Consider the following 19723-nt stretch of genomic DNA (forward strand, 5'->3'; position numbering starts at 1 on the left):
TCCCAGTCAAGAAATCGCATTGTTTGGCAGGTGCACGAGGGATGAAAGCGAGCATTTGATTGGCTGAATGTGTAACCCCTGACCTAGCAGGATGTTTTGTTAGCCCGTAGGGGTTGTGTTTGTCGTGTCACATGAAGAGGACAATTCCCCATATTACACGGACGGCAGTTTAAGATTGTTTTGCGCACAGTATTTAAATTAGGTGAGTATTGATTGGTGTAATGTTCACTTATCTAAAACAAATATCTAACAGGTGAATGGGCCCAAACACGGAAATGATTACGTCAATTCCCGTATATAAAGGCCACAAGTATAGCCATTGCGACTCGAATATGTACTAGTCCGTGTGAAGCAATCTTCAAACGGTATGTACAAATAAATCCAATTCGTCACATCGTCTGTTGACCTCGGTTAAAATTGAGAGTACGACATTCTTGACCCAAGGTATTTCCCTAAGGCGGAAATACTATTGAACTGTGTTCGTTTATTCAATAACTCAGAAACCGAAACTTCATTACTGTACAAAATTATAATAGCTGTTTGAAACACTGTGTTAGTAGCTTGTGACATGCGAAGTTTGTGTTCTCAGGCAATATACAGATCAGATCTAAAATAAGGACAGTGGGGTAGCCTCGTGGTACAGTGTTTGAAGCCAATTCCCTGTCGAGATACTGCTGGAAATTGGCAGTGGAATATTGCTGAGACAGGTGTTAAAGCTCACTCACTCACTCACTCTCCATTTTAGTATTTATTACTATTTATTTTACACTATCTAATGTACATGTATATGTATAGTCTGTTAAAAATTAGAATGGAAATGTAATACATTCAAGGGGTGAAATGGTATACTGCGGTATTAGTAGAACCGCAGTATTTTGCCTTCGTTTCGGTATATCATAATGCAATCCAAAAATTCTTTATTTTAGGTTTTCTTAGTGTCATTTCTATCTAGTCATAAAATGACAGTTTTGTTCATTCAAAATAACTAAGATTATGGTTATTTTTTTCCATGTTATGAAACAATGTAAGGTTTGGCTCTTGTCAGTATTCTGCATTATGATCATATCTCATATACCGAACCAAAACGGACCGAACCAAAGGCCTTGTACCGCAATATGTACTGCACCGTGATTACAGCACACCGTTTCACCCCTAATACATTTTCTTGATGCATATGCAATGAAACATTATTGTATAATGTACATGTATGTTATATGGGTCATGTGGCCTTGAAAACAAAAACACTTCAAATAATTCATTCAAACTAGTTTGTTTGCCCAATTTTGATTTGAACTCAGTTGTATACAATTTTGGTATTGAAATGTCAGTTTTGGTGAGAATATTATGCATATTTGACGTATAACTAGTGATAGTACGATGGCTGAGTATGATTGTTGCATAACACCAGCGTTTGAAATACCTGCCTGTCCGACCTCCTTGGGCGGGTTATTTTCAACACGGACTGCCAGATTCTCAAATTCTCCTGCCCGACAGTCGGGGTTACGGGTTAAAATTTAGACATGTATATGAAGATATTCATCATATTTCAGGATAATAGATCATTATTAATTCACTTGTAAAACTAAATGATGAATTCAAATGGATGATAAACTACGTCGCTTGTCAAACCTAAATTATTTGTGGGCAGGTAAGTTTTTGTCAGGGCTGGCAAGTTTTAAATCTAACCAGCCTTGTGATCTGGCTGAAAGTTTTGGGAGTTTCATACCCTGATAACACACAAGCATGGCACATGCAATGCATGTGCATTAAATGTTTCAAAATCAACTGTACTGAAATGTTATTTTCTGTCCAAATTGTGATGATATTAATAAGAGATAATAATCACATGGGAGAATATAAACCAAAGACAAACAACAAAGATTCCCACAAATGATAATGACGATAATGGCTTAAAAACAACCTGATATAAATGTCAGCTTTCTTTTTCACACGGAAGACAAAAGATCATAGTTGTCACAGGACAATATTTCCCTGGAGGGTGTTCAAGTTATAAAATGTTCGCGTCCCCTCATGGTTTCAATGTCAGCCACTATCTCCACAGTCAAGGGCCCGACTTGCTAGTAAATTTTCATGGGGTCATTTTGTAAATATGTCACTCTATCCAACTTGTTAAGTTATAATACACTTTTAAATCATGCAAGATTATGGCTTGATAGAAATGTTCTTCATATTAGCAGCTTAATGACGAAACCTGTGTCATGCCGACAATATCTTCTTCTCATCTTTTTTTTGTAATCTTTTGCTTAGTTTCTACATTCAAATTTCGGGCTAGTGAATTATTTGGAGGGTTATTAACTTTCAGGCATAGCTAGCCCAAGTGGCTAGCAAAATTTGGAAACTATTTTTGTGGGATATGATATTGCTGGAATATGGTCTGAGTGACCTGAAACCGTGCACACAGTATTACATAAAAGAAAATTGTTTATCAGTTTATGATAAATATCCGACCGAGTCACTCACTATATCTCACAATCAGTTACTTGTGAACTGTTGAACTGTGCAATAAATCACTTGACAGAAAACAAATCAAATCGTAATGGCTTGAACTCTGATTTGACACTGACATTGACAAGTGATGTTTTGCTGAATGTCATGTGACAATAATATTTTTGTAGTGCTGTAGCCATGACAATACCCGTGCGGATCTGGGTTGGAAATGATTTTCAGCAACTCATGTTTGTCTATTACTGCATCGGGGCGGTGGGGTAGCCTAGTGGTTAAACCGTTCGCTCATAACGCTGACGACCCGGGTTCGATTCCCCACATGAGCACAATGTGTGAAGCCCATTTCTGGTGTTCCCTGCCATGATATTGCTGGAATATTGCTAAAAGCGGCGTAAAACCAAACTCACTCACTCACTCACTCACTCGCTCACTCACTCACTCACTCACTCACTCACTCACTCACTCACTCACTCACTCACTCACTCACTCACTCACTCACTCACTATTACTGCATCAAGCAGTCAGACTTGCTGACTTGGCTAATGCATGTCAGTCACTTGCTCTGGTCCACACTCAATACTTTACAGTGAGTGAGTGAGTGAGTATGGTTTTACGCAATATTCCAGCAATATCACGGCGGGGGACACCAGAAATGGGCTTCACACATTGTGCCCATGTGGGGAATCGAACTCGGGTCTTCTGCATGATGAGCCAACGCTTTAACCACTAGGCTACCCCACCGCCCCCAATACTTTACAGACCACTGTCACATGGTTGAATGTTGCTGATGCCACAGAAGTTATTGGGAGTACACTTTATCAGTAAGATATAGATCCTTTGTGGGTTGAATCCATTTTGGGATTCACAGCTTCCACAAAACTGGACATCTGACAACAGGTAGTCTAGCTCACATATCTTGTGTACCCCCTTGACAAGTGCAAATAGGCATGTATATTGATAGCTTCACACAGGTACAACACCTATTGCCATTATCTCTGATATGTCATTAGGCTAACTTTTAGTCCCAGAAAATAACCAGGTATAATTTATAAAAATGTATATGTACAGAATATAATCAGGTCCAGAACAATGCTTCATTTCATTTCCACACTGAGGCAATGTAGACTTTCCAAGACATTCTATACTGGTGTTGAAGTTCATTCTTGATTTACCCATGAAGATCCGGATTAGAATTGATCTTCAGTAGTGACAGTAAGTGAGTGAGTGAGTGAGTTGGGTTTAACACCGCTTTTAGCAATATTCCAGCAATATCACGGCGGGGGACAACAGAAATGGGCTTCACACATTGTACCCATGTAGGGAATCGAACCCGGTCCTTCGGCGTGACGAGCGAACGCTTTAACCACTAGGCTACCCCACCGCCCCTGGTCTTCAGTAACCCATGCTTGTTATAAGAGGTGACTAATGGGATCAGGTGGTCAGGCTCGCTGACTTGGTTGTCATATGTCATTCTATCCCAACTGCGTAGAGTGATGGGCATGCTGCTGATCACTGGATTGTCTGGTCCAGACAGCTGCTATATAGCTGGTATCTTGTTGAGTGCGGCGTTCAACAACATCCCAAAAATAAAAAAATTGTGATTTATCTCAAGGGGTTGGGAGACAAGCAACACTCATGGATATGTCACAACACCTGATTGACCCCAGCTGTTGAAACAGGATGTGTTATCAGCATGATACTAATGTTCCTATGTTGGTTAGTTGGCTGATTATACTGATGACGAGCTAATGTATAGTGCAGGGGTGGAAATAACTATAAAATTGCTAGTGTACTCCGGACTCCGGAACAGTGGAACATGTAAAATCTCTTGCCCTGATAATTTTTCCACTATACCGGCCGTTTTCTTGTTGATTTTCTTAAATAAACAACATAATTAACATTGGAAAGTCAACTGGACACTGGTACAGTGTGATATACAAATTTGCTTGCCCGACAGAATAAAACAATGGACTCGGACGTCGGGCAATGGGTTATTTCCTAGGGGTGTCGCGATACGCGAATGTATCGATACATCGATACATTTTTACTGACGATACGATACGCGATACATGCTTGCGTGTATCGATTCCTATTTTAAAACTTTATCGATTCAAATTTTTATGCTATATCCATCTCCGTCAAAGTCTTGATAGTAAAATTATACCAGACCGCTCCGATAAATAGATGTAGCTAGCTTTACTTAAAAAATAGGTTGGAAACTAACAGCTTTTCTGATTGGCTAGACTATTTTGATGGACCAGTCAGCGAACGCGTACGTTGCCGGTAAGGTAATGCTATGAAAAGGCGTGATAATTATGTATCGCGATACGTATCGTATCGTGACCTTAAAATCGTGATACGTATCGTATCGTGAGATTGGTGTATCGTGACACCTCTATTATTTCCACACCTGATAGTGGTGTTCCGATGATCGAAAATCGATCGAAAGAAGGATTAAATTGATTATCCATTGTAAAAAAACATATTTTCAATTAATCAGAATTTTGTTGTTTTAGTATATAACACTTGAATGAAGTAAAGTAAAAATTAAACTTGACAAATATTCACGAACAAACATGCACTCAACAGCGTAAAGCTATGTGCATTGTAACATATTAACCACTTTTATTGTTTAATTACAATTCCAGTGTCTTTCTTGCATGCGTGTATGTCATTGAATGTCAGTATTAGTAAGAAGGAACATTTATTAGAAAAAACCTGGGGAAAACCCTTGAAATTGGTGATAACATTAAAATGTATATACTTTGATTATAATCGATAATCGTTCACCACAGTCCTCCGATAATCGATCGTGGATTTGGTTTCCGATTCCCAGCACTACTAATGTATCAGTACAGTAGACTCTACTCCTTTGTCACTCTTTGTTGTTGTTTTGTGTATGAGTTAATCAGTGTTAATAGCTTGAACTGTGTTAAATGCTTATCATTTTCATTATAATTTTTATAGGGCCCATAAGAAGTTAACAGCACTTTGCGAGACCTTAATACTTCCGGGGACAAACAACGATTCATACCTTTTTGAGTGGTTTTATGGTTGCCAGTTGACAGTCATCCTCGATAATCTCCAGGGTATAAGTTACGATAACTTTCCACTATACCCTGGATGAATCCACGGCTTGGGGGCGATGATTTTATTACCTCCCTTGGCTGACTCTTGTATTCTCACAGTAGCCAATCAGCTAAGCCGCCGTTACAACCGAGCTTGCCAGTGTCAACAAAGATAGCGGTCGTAGTCGCGATGGTTTGTTCGCAGTGCCACTCAGATTTTGGGAGAAATAATAAAGACAAATTCACAGATCTGAAACTTTCAAAAGATATATGAAAGAACTCCTTCTACTTCTTTCAGAGTACCTCTGCATCAATGGTGTTGCCAAGTTTAAACGGTTAGATAAGTTAAGAAGCGAAAGTGAGTTGTGATTGGTACGCTCAACTTCCCAGCGTAGGCACCTAATTGGATAAAAAGCCGGCCAAGGGAGGTAATAAAATCATCGCCCCAAGCCGTGGATGCATCCAGGGTATAGTGGAGAGTGATCGTAACGTATGCCCTGGAGATTATCGAGGATGGTTGACAGTAAGGAACCAATAATCCTTGCAGGAATAACAAATTTGCGATCTAACCATCCCTAAGTTAGCCAGCTATTACGACTGTCAGCAGTAGTGACAGCCAAGCATAGTTGTATACCTAGTCCAGTCCAGTAAAGTCATATTTGTCGGACGCACAATTTGGAACCAGAACTAGTTCTTGAATATACGCTTGTCACGGAAATCTGGTTCCAGAAGTAAGCTGGGCCCCATCTCGCATATTGCAAATTGGCCGGTAATCAGCTTAGTACCGGAAGTAGTGCTTTGTGAGACCTAAGGCGCTATTGACTTCTCTGAGAGGCATTTTGAAATCTGAGTATTAAGACCGGATAACAGATATGAATGAACATATTGTTTGATAATGGTGTTAGAACAAATATACCGAAACTACACCAGTTTCATGTCATGCATATCTATTCCATCATCACTTTGCAAATCTTTACTTCTTACGAAAAATAAAAATTACAACTCCAAGAATAATATACAATTAAATTGTCAACCTTTTAAAATGATAATCATGATCATTAATCAGATGACTGCACCTAGTCTCTGCCTGCTGTAGTCTTTCTATCAGGTATTAGAACAAGCACTTCTCAGTTGTGAATGTGTAAACTGACTGACTGAGTTTGGTTTTACGCCGCATTTAGCAATATTCCAGCAACATCACAGCGGGGGACACCAGAAATGGGCTTCACACATTGTACCCATGTGGGGATTCGAACCCAGGCAGTGTTCACGAATAGTGTTTCAAAGTCACAGGACATTGGGTCCTGTAAGTTTCAGATGTTTCTCTGACCCATTGAAAATGCACAGAACCCATGGAATAAAATCATACACACATTTCAGATTAAATATTTCTTATAATTGACATTGAAATTATTAACAAACATAAGATTTATAAACAGCAAACAAGTGTCACATGAAACAACTTCAGTCAAAGTCATTGTGAAATATACAGTCAGACACTGGGGCCGGCAGGTTGTAGACTTCTGTCTGGCCGTTGGCGAATCTGCCGGATTTGTCAGAGGGTCAGACGCTATTCGTGAACACTGCCCAGGTCTTTGGCGTGACGAGCCTACGCTTTAACCACTGGGCTACCCATCGCCCCGAATGTGTAAACTTTACTGTAAATTAGCAATACTGTTAACAATCCAAACATCCACTGCATATGGAATTATGTGCTTTCAAGTGGTCTGTTATTATAATAATATTGATATTAAATTACTTAACAACCTGTTTGAAGTTCTACCATTTGTGTTTCCTCACTAAACCTACCCACTCGAACAACTTCATAGAAAACCAAACTTCATAATGAGCAGCAGAATTTTTTTTTTTTTTTGACAAACTCAATGAGATTATCATTGTCAACACAGAAACAATAATATAATGTTTTGAATGAAAAATGACTTCATTCTTATTTACCGTGGGTACGTTTTCTCATGGGTTTGTATTTCCATATGAACCAACTTCACAAAATGGCGTCTCGTTGTTGATACATTCAAACAGTGATCTTTGGGCTATGAAAAAGAAAACAAACACAGGTTTCTAGAATAATGATCAGTATGATCTTTATTAGATACTATTTTCACCAAACATACTTACGTTTTACATCCAACTGCCAGATGAATTGTGGTGTGAGCTTGCCATCGCGTGGGGTCGGCTTATGTACGTTTTACATCCAACTGCCAGATGTATTGTGGTGTGAGCTGGCCACGACTCATCTCGGGGGGTCGGCTTATGTGCGAAACATACCATTTTGACACTGATTTCAAGGGTCAAGTTAGGGGGTCGGCTTATCTACGGTAATATACGGTATGTTAGTTATCCAAAATATGTAAGCTATGAAATAGAATAAAAATGGTTGTCAATTATTTGGGTCAGTTTGAAAATCCGTGATCTTGAACAAGATGAAGACTATATTCAATGTGTAATTCTATGATGCATAGTGAGACTTGTTGTTGGTTCTGGGATCTTGTTTTCTGATCTTTGCGGAATAGTTTCTTTGATCCTGTGTATGTTCGAATGTATCTCTGTTTCAGAAACCAATATAAGAACCACCATCTATCAGCATGGCATGTAGAGACTGGTTGTTGTTAGTGGGATCTTGTTGTCTGATCCTTGCTGCACAGGTGAATACTCAAACAACAGCAATATCTTCAACAACACCACGTGCAACAACATCAGAGTCACAAGGAGCATCAGAGAAACCAACCACACCAGGAAATACGTCGTCTACAAAACCAACCACACCAGGAGATACGTCGTCTACAATTCAGTCCACTACAACACAAGCAGCAGCATCACCACCAACAGCATCACAAGCAACACCAGCAACAACACCAGCATCAACACCAGCATCAACACCAGCATCAACACCAGCATCACCAGCAACACCAGCATCAACACCAGCATCAACACCAGCATCACCAGCAACACCAACATCAACAACAGCATCAACAGCAACAACACCAGCATCAACAGCAACACCAGCATCACCAGCATCAACAACAGCATCAACAGCAACAACACCAGCATCAACAGCAACAACAGCATCAACAACAACACCACCAGCAACAACACCATCTCAAAGTTCCACAAAATTGACACCCACTACCAATGGCTCCAGCATCTCACCAAATGACACTAATAGCACTGAGGTCACACCACAAACATCTTCAAATCCTTCCCCTGTCACAGTCCCTGAAGCAACTACTCCTTCCTCCACGGTTGCCACAGTGTCACAAGGCAGTACAGGAGCACAATCTGCTTCAAAGCCATCAACAACTACTGTTTCCCATGCATCATCTACTGTTTTGCCGAAGACGCCAAATCTGGTGATAAATGAGTTTTCCTACAACGACCTCTTCTCCAATGGTAGCTCCTTTTATATAGAAGTTAAAAGTAAGTATTTTTTCAATTTCCATTTCTAACATTTTGCAAAACTGTTGCTTGTAGTGTCAATGCCAACATTTAACCTTAGCTACAGTCAGTCTGTGCAGTAGCACAGTGGTTTAAGTGTTGGGGTTCGAATCCCAAAATGGGTGCAATGTGTGAAGACACCCCCCAACCCCCTTCACCACACTCATTCCCTCACTCACTACTGTCACTCTTTAGCTGGTGACACATGAAGGTCCGGGTTAGAATGAACCTTCAGTAACCCATGCTTGTCGTAAGAGGCGACTAACGGGATCGGGTGGTCAGGCTCGCTGGCTTGGTTGACACATGTCATTGGTTCCCAAATGAGCAGATCGATGCTCCTGCTGTTGATCACTGGATTGTCTGGTCAAGATTCCATTATTACAGACCACCGCCATATAGCTGGAATATTGCTGAGTGCGGCGTAAAACTAAACTCACTCACTCACTCACTTTAGCTGGTGATTCCTTGAAGTAACCATGGTTTAACTCCTGAAACAGAAGGATATTGGAACATTTCATGGCCATCAATTTGCAATCTATTGTATTTGCTGACAATACTCACCATACTGCACAATTTGTTTGCTTTTTTATGTCGCTTGAATATTGCTAAAAGCGGCGTAAAACTAAAGGCAACGCTTCTCAACACTGGCAAACATGTTCAGTCTGTATGTATGCAGGATTTTTTCTTTTTGAATAAAAAGCAGTATGCATGCACAGTGTCATATGTTACTCATATGGAGTAACACCAATCCTGAAACTTAATAGTCCATTTTTTTCTATTACAAGAGCCATAACCATGATCACTAACAGGAAGTATTTGTTAATATGATATTGTAGCTGTAGTTACCATGGTTACACCACAAAAAGGTTTATTGTGCAGTGTGGTGAGGATTGTTAATAAATACAATAGTTTGAAAATTGATGGCCATGAAATAATCAAATATTCTACTATTCTATGAGGTAAAACCAGGGTTACTCTCAGAAAGCACCAGCTAAAGTAAAACTAGAGTGAGTGAGTGAGTGAGGGTTTAGCAATATCCCAGCTATAGCATGGCACGGGACACCAGAAATGGGTTTCACAATTTGTACCCATATGGAGAATCCAACCCGGGTCATCAGCACAATGAGTGAATGCTTTAACCACTAGGCTAACAGACTCAATGTTGAGAACCCACATCCCTATTTCCAATCACCATGTTAATGAACCAACAAGCTGTAGATCCTGGCAGCAAAGGGACTGTACTCTGCACAACAAGATTTTTCACTAGGTCATTGGTGATGAATTTAACAACATGGTTCCAGTGTGCCTGGATTATAAAATAAAAAATACCCAAAAATGCCATTCACTATTAAGAAATTCACTTTTATTAGATTTTAGATACATTTTCAAAAAGTGAATTGCAATATTTGATTAACAGTGCTACCTTTTGTGTGAATTTGTGGAGCTGATTTCCCTTATCTGTAGAGGCATGACGATACGGAAATGTCATGATACGATATGTATCGCGATATCTTGAAACAATACGATTCGATTCGATGCATATCACGATATGCTATCTTGAGTTATTTTCTTTAAAAAAAAGTATATTTTTATAGCAAGTAACTGTGTGAATTTTAACATAACCGTCAATTTCTAGTGAACATTAACAATTTTAAGGTCACCGATCATATCACGATTTGAACAAAAGTATCGATATATTTATCGTCAGATAGAGTATCAGGATTATCGATATTACGATATATCGTCACAGCTCTACTTATCTGGAAGGATTTTAGAAATGTAGAATACATGTATATCATTTAGCGCATTGTTACCATGGTTACCTGAAGAAAATCTTTGTCTTAACTCACAATTACCATTGTTGCATAAAGTGATTTTTTTTAAACGTGAAAGAAACTTGAGGTCATTTTAGTGTTTCTCCTTCAGGTGTGGATGGCGAAGCTGCTCCAAAAATGGTGGTCATGGTGTCTGATCTGAAAATGACCTGTATTGCTGTAGTCCAGATAGATTCTGTTGCTTGGAAGGACAACCTGGCGTATAAAACAGCAACTCTGGTAAGGTTCTCATTGTGCGTCAGATCATATAACAACGTATGGTATGGATTTCCAACTTCTTTATTATTTACAACAAAATATTTCTGGGCTACTTCTTGCCCCTTCATCAGGTGAAAATACATAATACGTTGTTATGTTACCTTCCAACTTCTAACATGCTTGTTGTATGAGGCGACTCACAGGATTGGGTGGTCAGGCTTGCTGGCTTGGTTGACATGTCATCGGTTCCCAGTTGTGTGGATCGATGCTCATGCTGTTGATCCCTGGATTGTCTGGTCCAGATGCTATTATTTACAGCTGGAATATTGCTGAGTGCGGCATAAAACTAAACTCACTCACTCACTCCAACTTCTAAATGCCCATCAAGCATCTGGTGAGTGAGATCAGTTGACAGTTACTAAAACACAGAGTATCTTAGATTAATGGCTGCTGTGTCTGTGTGACTTGTCGCTTATGGCATTCTTTTATTGCATTAGCCCAGAGTGTCGTACAAAAAGATCTTAGCGTTTAGGTGACCATAATTCCATACCTAAACATAGACTTTAAGGTAGTCTCAGCGCCACCCATACCAGTAGAAGCAGCCTCTCTCCGTCTCCCCTGCTCCCCTTGCTATAGAGAGTTCAGGGCTCGATTTAGTGCTTTGATACTTGCACTGGTGCAATCCAGTATCACAAAGTGCAACCTAGTTATCAGAAGTAGAAGTAATTCAACCAAGTTACGAGAATTATATCAACAATAAATCTAACATTATTAGCATAAATATGTCAATTTATATTTCTTCTAAACTTTGAATAGCTATGGCATCAAAACATTGCTATTTATAGACACCTCTTGGCTATGACAGCTCAAGTCAACAGGAACCAGCTGTGTCTCTGTGTTGCTATGGTTTCATGGGTACAACATCACGAAAATATGTTTATGTGCACCGAAACCTCTGACGTTTTAGCACACGACGTTGCAACTGGAATTTGGCTGGTGCAACTAGGTTTTTATCTTAGGTTGCATCTTAAATCGAGCCCTGCTGTTAAACACTGTACAAATTATGGACTAGCTGAGTCACCTGATGAATAGCGGACTAGTGGAGTCACCTGATGAAGGTACCGGATGAATAGTGGACTAGTGGAGTTACCTGATGAATAGTGGACTAGTTGTGTTACCGGATGAATAGTGGACTAGTGGAGTTACCTGATGAATAGTGGACTAGTTGGGTTACCTGATGAATAGTGGACTAGTGGAGTTACCTGATGAATAGTGGACTAGTTGTGTTACCGGATGAATAGTGGACTAGTTACCTGATGAACCTGATGAATAGTGGACACCTGATGAATAGTGGACTAGCTGGAGTCACCTGATGAATGCCTGATGAATAGTGGACTAGTTGTGTTACCGGATGAATAGTGGACTAGTGGGTAAACCTGATGAATAATGGACTAGTGGAATTACCTGATGAATAGTGGAGTCACCTGATGAATAGTGGACTAGTGGAGTTACCTGATGAATAGTGGACTAGTGAATAGGGACTAGTTGTGTTACGGATGAATAGTGGACTAGGTACCTGATGAATAGTGGACTAGTTGTGTTACCGGATGAATAGTGGACTAGTGGAGTTACCTGATGAATAGTGGACTAGTGGGGTTGCCTGATGAATAGTGGAGTTGTGTTACTGGATGAATAGTGGACTAGTGGGTAAACCCTGATGAATTGGTGTTACCGGAATAGTGGACTAGTTGTGTTACTGATGATGAATAGTGGACTAGTACCTGATGAATAGTGGACTAGTTGCCTGATGAATAGTGGACTAGTTGAGTAATACCTGATGAATAGTGGACTGAAGACTAGTGGAGTTGCCTGATTACCGGATGAATAGTGGACTAGTGGAGTTACCTGATGAATAGTCGACTAGTGGGGTTGCCTGATGAATAGTGGACTAGTTGTGTTACTGGATGAATAGTGGACTAGTGGGTAAACCTGATGAATAATGGACTAGTGGAATTACCTGATGAATAGTGGAGTCACCTGATGAATAGTGGACTAGTGGAGTTACCTGATGAATAGTGGACTAGTGGAGTTACCTGATGAATAGTGAACTAGTTGTGTTACCGGATGAATAGTGGACTAGTGGAGTTACCTGATGAATAATGGACTAGTGGGGTTGCCTGATGAATAGTGGACTAGTTGTGTTACCGGATGAATAGTGGACTAGTGGGTTACCTGATGAATAGTGGACTAGTGGAGTTACCTGATGAATAGTGGACTAGTGGAATTACCTGATGATGGACTAGTGGGGTTGCCACCTGATGAATAGTGGACTAGTGGAGTTACCTGATGAATAGTGGACTAGTGGGTTACCTGATGAATAGTGGACTGGAGTGGAGTTACCTGATGAATAGTGGACTAGTGATGAATAGTGGACTTGGAGTTACCCTGATGAATAGTGGACTAGTGGGGTACCTGATGAATAGTGGACTAGTTGTGTTACCGGATGAATAGTGGACTAGTTGAGTTACCGGATGAGTAGTGGACTAGTTGAGTTACCTGATGAATAGTGGACTTCATGGGTTACCTGATGAATAGTGGACTAGTTGTGTTACCTGATGAATAGTGGACTAGTGAGGGTACCTGATGAATGGTAGACTCGTGGAATTACCTGATGAATAGTGGAGTCACCTGATGAATAGTGGACTAGTGGAGTTACCTGATGAAGGTACCTGATGAATAGTGGGGTTACCGGATGAATAGTGGACTAGTGGGTTACCTGATGAATAGTGGACTAGTGGAGTTACCTGATGAATAGTGGGGTTGCCTGATGAATAGTGGACTAGTGGTTTACCTGATGAATAGTGGACTAGTGGAGTTACCTGATGAATAGTGGACTAGAGTGGTTACTTGTTCAATTGTGGACAAGTTGTATTATGTAATGGGTTGTCTGGTAAAGTTAGATTAGGCTACTATCCTTTGATATCATGATCAAAGGTTTTCTTTTTAGACACCAGCAAACAGAAGATCAGTGATAGTGTCCCTCTACACTGCCGTCAACTGGACAAGCTGCACTGATGTCAAGATCGCCGATGCTGCTGCAGTAGACGCTACCATTGTCAGCCAAGACCCAGTCACGACAATTAATTCAAGCATACCATTTGTGCCTGACTATTTGTCAAGAATACTCATTGCCGCGGTCAACAAAAGGTATTTGGCATTTGATGTATTAAACTTTCAGCAGAAGTTAATAATACAGTGCTAGTTTTTTGTTGAATCTCCATGGTGATTCTGGACAAGATGTCCCTTGTATCCAGTGCTTGATGCATTCCTAATAATCATTGTTCTTATGCTGAAACATTGCTCAATGGGACATAACATTGCATTAATTCATTCAAACCTTTTAATTTAATATTGTAATCTAAATGCGAAAAAAAATGTGGAATATATTATATGGTATCTTCCCTGAGGGTTGATAGTATGCAGAAATGCATTATTTATTTTTAGAGAAGTGTGATGTGATATAGTGTCTCTAAGGAAACCAGTGATGCATCATGATCAACATCATTGTAATTGTTAAGATCACACCTGTATTTATTTGAACACTTCAGCAGCACAGGGCAAGTCGGTGTTTCTGTTGTCCGTTGTGATGACACACACCTGGACCCGGGCTCATTCATCATAGCTTCCTCCACATTCAACCAATCAAACAACTGTGACCTTGACCCTGCAACTACACTCAAGACAATCACCTTGAACTACACAGCCTGCAACACGTGGAAGAGTGATACCACCAGGAAGCTGATCAATTACTTTGTTGAAAAAGTTGGCAAGAAATTTCAGTGTGGCTTCTCTCCTGTATATGTACAAAATGGTGAGTGATTTTCTTTGACCAACGATCTGCTTGGACCAGTGGCCAGAGTGTTTGTCTTGTTTGTGTTGTTTCAAAAGATAGTGCTTTTATCAGGTGCATTCGGCATTAGGGATAACACAACAATTATATCTGTGCAAGAAATCGGAGTCGATTTTGAAAAAAATGCAGTATTTCTTATCAAGTTGGTGCCTTTGGATTGTTTGAGATATTTTCAAAATTGTATTTAACTTTTTGTCCTGTTTTATCTTCCAGCTACGATTAACTGCACAAAGGGGACCACCATGCAGTGGTACATCCCTGGGAAGTTTGAGACACAGTATGACAATGTTGTCAATGATACGACCTGCATGAACAACGTAACACTGGGGGAGCTGTGTCTTGTTAGCGCATGTCGTAACTGCATCATCGCAACAAAGACTTCCCCGAAGAAAGGTGAGTCAGCAACTACGGAAACTGTGTGACGATTTAATGATGATACTTTTTCACTCACATTTATATCATACTTGTACAAAAATGTAGTTTAATGCTGCCACTATGGTGCCATGTTGGCCACATTCTCCATTGTGTAAGATGGATGTTATTTATTATGAGAGAATAACTGTGACAAACATTGTTTCTGTCAGTAGGAACTATCTGGAGAGGTAATTACTGTACACCTTAGGGCTGGGATGGGTGTGGTGGGTTCTGAGTAGAACTCAGGTCAACATAGGGCTGCCCCAACCATTAAGGCTGGGATTGCTAAGCTGGGTGTGGTGGGGCAGCCTAGTGGTTATGGAATTAGCTCACATGGGTACACTGGTGTCCCCACATTGATATTGCTGGATTATTGCTAATAAATATATGAAAGGAACTTCAATTCACTCACTCACTCCCAGGTTTGATTCACTCACATGAAAAGGTACACAATAGACAATGAAATGTGAAGCCCATTTGCAGGTGGTGTCCCCCATGAGCACACACTGATATTGCTGGGGAATATTGCTTGATTATTTCTCAGCCCATTTATTATTGATTTCTTGCAGGTGACATAAACTATGGCATGCACGACTCACTCGCCATTTTGGGAGAAAATATACACAATAGACAAATATTTAGAAATGAAGGAAAGCTTGATTATTTCTCAGCCCATTTATTATTGATTATTGATTTCTTGCAGGTGACATAAGTCACTCACTCACTCACAGGCACTCACCACCGCCATTTTGGGAGAAAAGTTGGGAACACAAAGAAAAGAAATGTGAAGGAAGAGCTTGATTATTTCAGCCCATTTATTATTGATTAATTTCTTAGACAAGTCACTCACCATTTAGAAATTTTGGGAGAAAAGTTGGAAGGACAAGAGTATTTAGAAATGTTTGAAGGAAGAGCTTGATTATTTCTCAGCCCATTTATTATTGATTATTGATTTCTTGCAGGTGACATAAGTGTGACAGTTGGTGTTGTGATTGCCTGCATCGTTATCTTCCTCGTCATCGTTGCCATAGTGATCTTGTACATCCGCAAGAAGCGCCGAGGAATATTGTAAGTTGATCTTTTGTACATGTAAACAGTAGATAAAATAATCAAAGTTTTTGTAATAACATGACTTTTTGTATGTAACTTCAGTCTGTTTTCAAGATTCATCTCATTATCAGGGAATTGTGGGAGGTTGGGATGGCTTCTATGTGGGAGGTTGTCTGATGTCTATGTTCTGGAGGAGTACCTCTTCATATTTAGAGAAATATCAATGACTTACAAGAAATTACAGATTATTTGTCTGTAAAGTTTGTTGTTTAACGCCACACTCAGCAAGATTCCAGCCTATGGCGGCAGTGTGTAAGTAATCGAGTCAGGACCAGACAATCCATTGATCAACAGCATGAGCATCGATCCAATTGCATAGATCGATGCTCATGCTGTTGATCACTGGATTGTCTGGACAAGAAGCAATTATTTACAATCAGCTGTCATATAGCATGAACAACAAACTAACAATACAACAATGTCTGGAAACATTTATGATATCCTCTGTTCCAGGCAATTCCGTATGACCAGACTGGACGATGACGACGATGACCTGATAATGTCTAATGACACCGATGACTTTGTAGGTGGTCAGGAAGCTAGCTTCAGTAACTCCAGCTACACCCGATTCAAGTAACCACAAACCTCACGTGTATGTCCTAGAACACTGCCCCGGTCATGTGCAGTCAAGGGAGATAAATTGACTGACAGTGTCGAATTGTGTGACATGAAGTTACCATCTCACTTGAATACGTGAACCAATTCCTTTTTAGCAAACACCAAGCCTTCTTTTGGTGATTTTAGCAGTAAATGAGTGCTTGAATGAATGTTCGGATGGTCATTTTGTACACTTGTAAGTTTGTTGTAGCAGAACAATTGTTTTCGTGTTCAGAATATTGATGTTTAGCAAATTGATGGGATATTTTATGCACGAGAGGATTATGATAGTTCTCATATCATAATTGAATAAAGTGCACACAAACTACTTATTCTACTTAAAATGGTGTGTAATGTATGAATATTGAAATTTTTCAATATGTTTCTATGATTCTATGAAACTACTTAAAACTGTGATTGACATATGTTCTAGTGCTTTTTGCTATGTTATTTTCTGATTCTCACAAACCAACTCTAGTTAAAACTGTAACATTTAATTTGTAGTATTTTTAAGTATGTTTCTCTTGTTCTCATAAACCAGAACTACTTAAAGTGTGATCAAGTTTTATATTTAAGAGCCTTGTAGCCGTCTCTCTGTTTAGAGGCTTTGATATTAAATTTATTGTGTTTTTCAGTGAGATGGTTGTGTATTCAGAGCATGGAATCCTTACCATAACACCAATGCTTACAGGCAGTTGTTTCACCAACTCAACATATAGATCATAAACTTTGAGATTTTCAAGACCAGAAAGATTTTTATTGGGCAGTGGAAAATCTCTGCAATGTGTCTCATTGGTTTGTTTATGACTCACCTGCCCAATGAATGCCTGGCATTGATAGCATGGATTTTAGGAGATGTGGTTTGTAGAAACTACAATCCGTCCATCTGGTAATCTGTGTGGTCATCTGTATGTGTAGGGCTGAAGCCAATCTATGAATATGATACATATCATAAATATGGGGTAATAGATTTGAATTTAGGGGAACGAATACTATAACAAGTTAGCAGTCGATGTGTTATTCATTATACTAATGAAACAATAGCAAAATACATTCTTTGACTTGTTTTGACCATGTTAATTCATCACAACAATGAAGAGTGACGACATAAGTGTCAAATTAAACATACAAGTGTCAACAATTATCCTGCTGGCTTGGATATATTCCAATTTACATTTTTTGTTGTGATAAAAGAAACACACTTAAGTAATCATGAATATTTTATTCTAGTGATCGTGAATAACGAATTGAATTCATGAAGGTATATGGATCAATTCACCAAATATGCGAGTGAATTGTAAATGCAATACTGTATGTGTATGGCTATTTAGAGCATTTTGGGATATATTTGCAGAAAATTAAACATTTTGAAAATTAAAATAATGATCTAGTGAGATATGCACTGTTTAAAAAATTTCCTGAAAACTACAGTTGAATATGTGCATGGCTCCTTTGTCATTACACTTTTGTTGGTTGTATTTGTTTTCACTTATTTTGATGTTATTGAAGCTTTTACGAACTGTTTAGGCCAGACCCATTTTATTTTTTGTTTTACGGATCTGTCTGTCATATTTTTTCAAGAATAAGAAAGAAATAAAATTGATTTTCCACGATCAAAAATATAAATCCTAATGTTTTTATCAGCCAAAAATGTAAACATACAATAAATTTTGTTTTTAGATTGTTTTTTGCCCGAAATACACTTCATGAATTGCCCAAAGTGACAAACTTTGAGTATTTAGAAGGAATATTACTTGACTGGTGATTTATATTTTTTTTTTATTTCCCTCCTACCTGTAGGTTTACTGAGGACAAACATTAAAAAAAGCAAGAAATAAAATTGGTCTGGCCTTAAAGAAAAATATTTGAAGAGAATGTGATATTTGCTTTGTTAGTGAGTAACATTCAGTCATTTCTCAGAGTGATTTGAATTTGAATGTGCAATACATGTATTTGTAATAAGATAATATTGCTCGATTATTACCTATTGATGTTGACGTAACTCTGTGGTAAATCTGTTGTATGTTGTACGAGAGGAACCAGGATGTTATACACTGACATAGGTCTGTGTACTCAATCTTAAAATCAGATCATCATGCTTGTTACAGCTAAAATACCATCATGGCAGGAGTGGGTGCATACACTTCAGTTGTCTTGGTTCTTTAATTGATAGACTGTATCAGAAAGAAGACAGACTTACAGTAATTTTAGTCGTAGTCACGCTGAAGGCCCGGGTTTTATTCACCACATGGGTACAATGTGTGAAGCCCATTTCCGGTGTCCCCCGCCGTGATATTGCTGGAATATTGCTAAAAGCGGCATAAAACAAAACTCGCTAACTCACTACAGCAATTTTAGACTGCAGTACAGACAGCTCATGAATCTTTTAAAGAAATTGCAGGAATCACATCGTCATGGTTATGGCTCCTTCATGTGTGGAGATTCAGTGCTGTTGATGCTGTAAGATGTCAGTAAAATACATGTGTTTTCAGGCTTACTGGGGGTGTCATGATTCAATAATGTATCCCAAGTTTATGTCTCAACTCAATGGATTATACATCAACCAAGGTGTCATATCTTGTCACATTTTGGGTTAAATTAGTTCAGATTTGCGCTTATCTAGCTTTAATCTTTGATGAAGCTGATCCTTGGTTTGAAGTTACTGCCAAACA

At 39.1% G+C, this 19723-nt stretch overlaps 1 protein-coding gene across 2 annotated transcripts; it reads left to right on the forward strand.

Moving 5' to 3' along the window:
- The first annotated feature begins 78 nt into the window (after nt 1-78).
- Nucleotides 79-18645, forward strand: LOC124283717 (location of vulva defective 1-like). Of its 2 annotated transcripts, XM_046719738.1 has the most exons (9): nt 79-202; nt 8108-8272; nt 8306-8969; nt 10914-11041; nt 14028-14227; nt 14629-14891; nt 15144-15323; nt 16307-16412; nt 16908-18645. In XM_046719738.1, exons 2-9 carry the CDS (start codon nt 8138-8140, stop codon nt 17029-17031), a joined length of 1800 nt encoding a protein of 599 aa, XP_046575694.1. In that variant the 5' UTR covers nt 79-202; nt 8108-8137; the 3' UTR covers nt 17032-18645. The 2 variants fall into 2 exon arrangements, with proteins under 2 accessions (XP_046575694.1, XP_046575692.1); XM_046719736.1 differs by having other exon boundaries at nt 8108-8969.
- Nucleotides 18646-19723: the final 1078 nt, after the last annotated feature.

The sequence above is a fragment of the Haliotis rubra genome, unplaced genomic scaffold (assembly GCF_003918875.1).
Source record: "Haliotis rubra isolate DU_JTF1 unplaced genomic scaffold, ASM391887v1 Scf32, whole genome shotgun sequence".
NCBI classification, from domain to species: domain Eukaryota; kingdom Metazoa; phylum Mollusca; class Gastropoda; order Lepetellida; family Haliotidae; genus Haliotis; species Haliotis rubra.

What these genes read in the sequence shown, in the direction of transcription:
- LOC124283717 (XM_046719736.1), top strand. Translation starts at nt 8,138, where the DNA reads ATGGCATGTAGAGACTGGTTGTTGTTAGTGGGATCTTGTTGTCTGATC. An exon ending in CTTTTATATAGAAGTTAAAA is followed by an intron (nt 8,970 to 10,913) that starts GTAAGTATTTTT and finishes TTTCTCCTTCAG; the next exon opens with GTGTGGATGGCGAAGCTGCT. An exon ending in AAGAAGCGCCGAGGAATATT is followed by an intron (nt 16,413 to 16,907) that starts GTAAGTTGATCT and finishes CCTCTGTTCCAG; the next exon opens with GCAATTCCGTATGACCAGAC.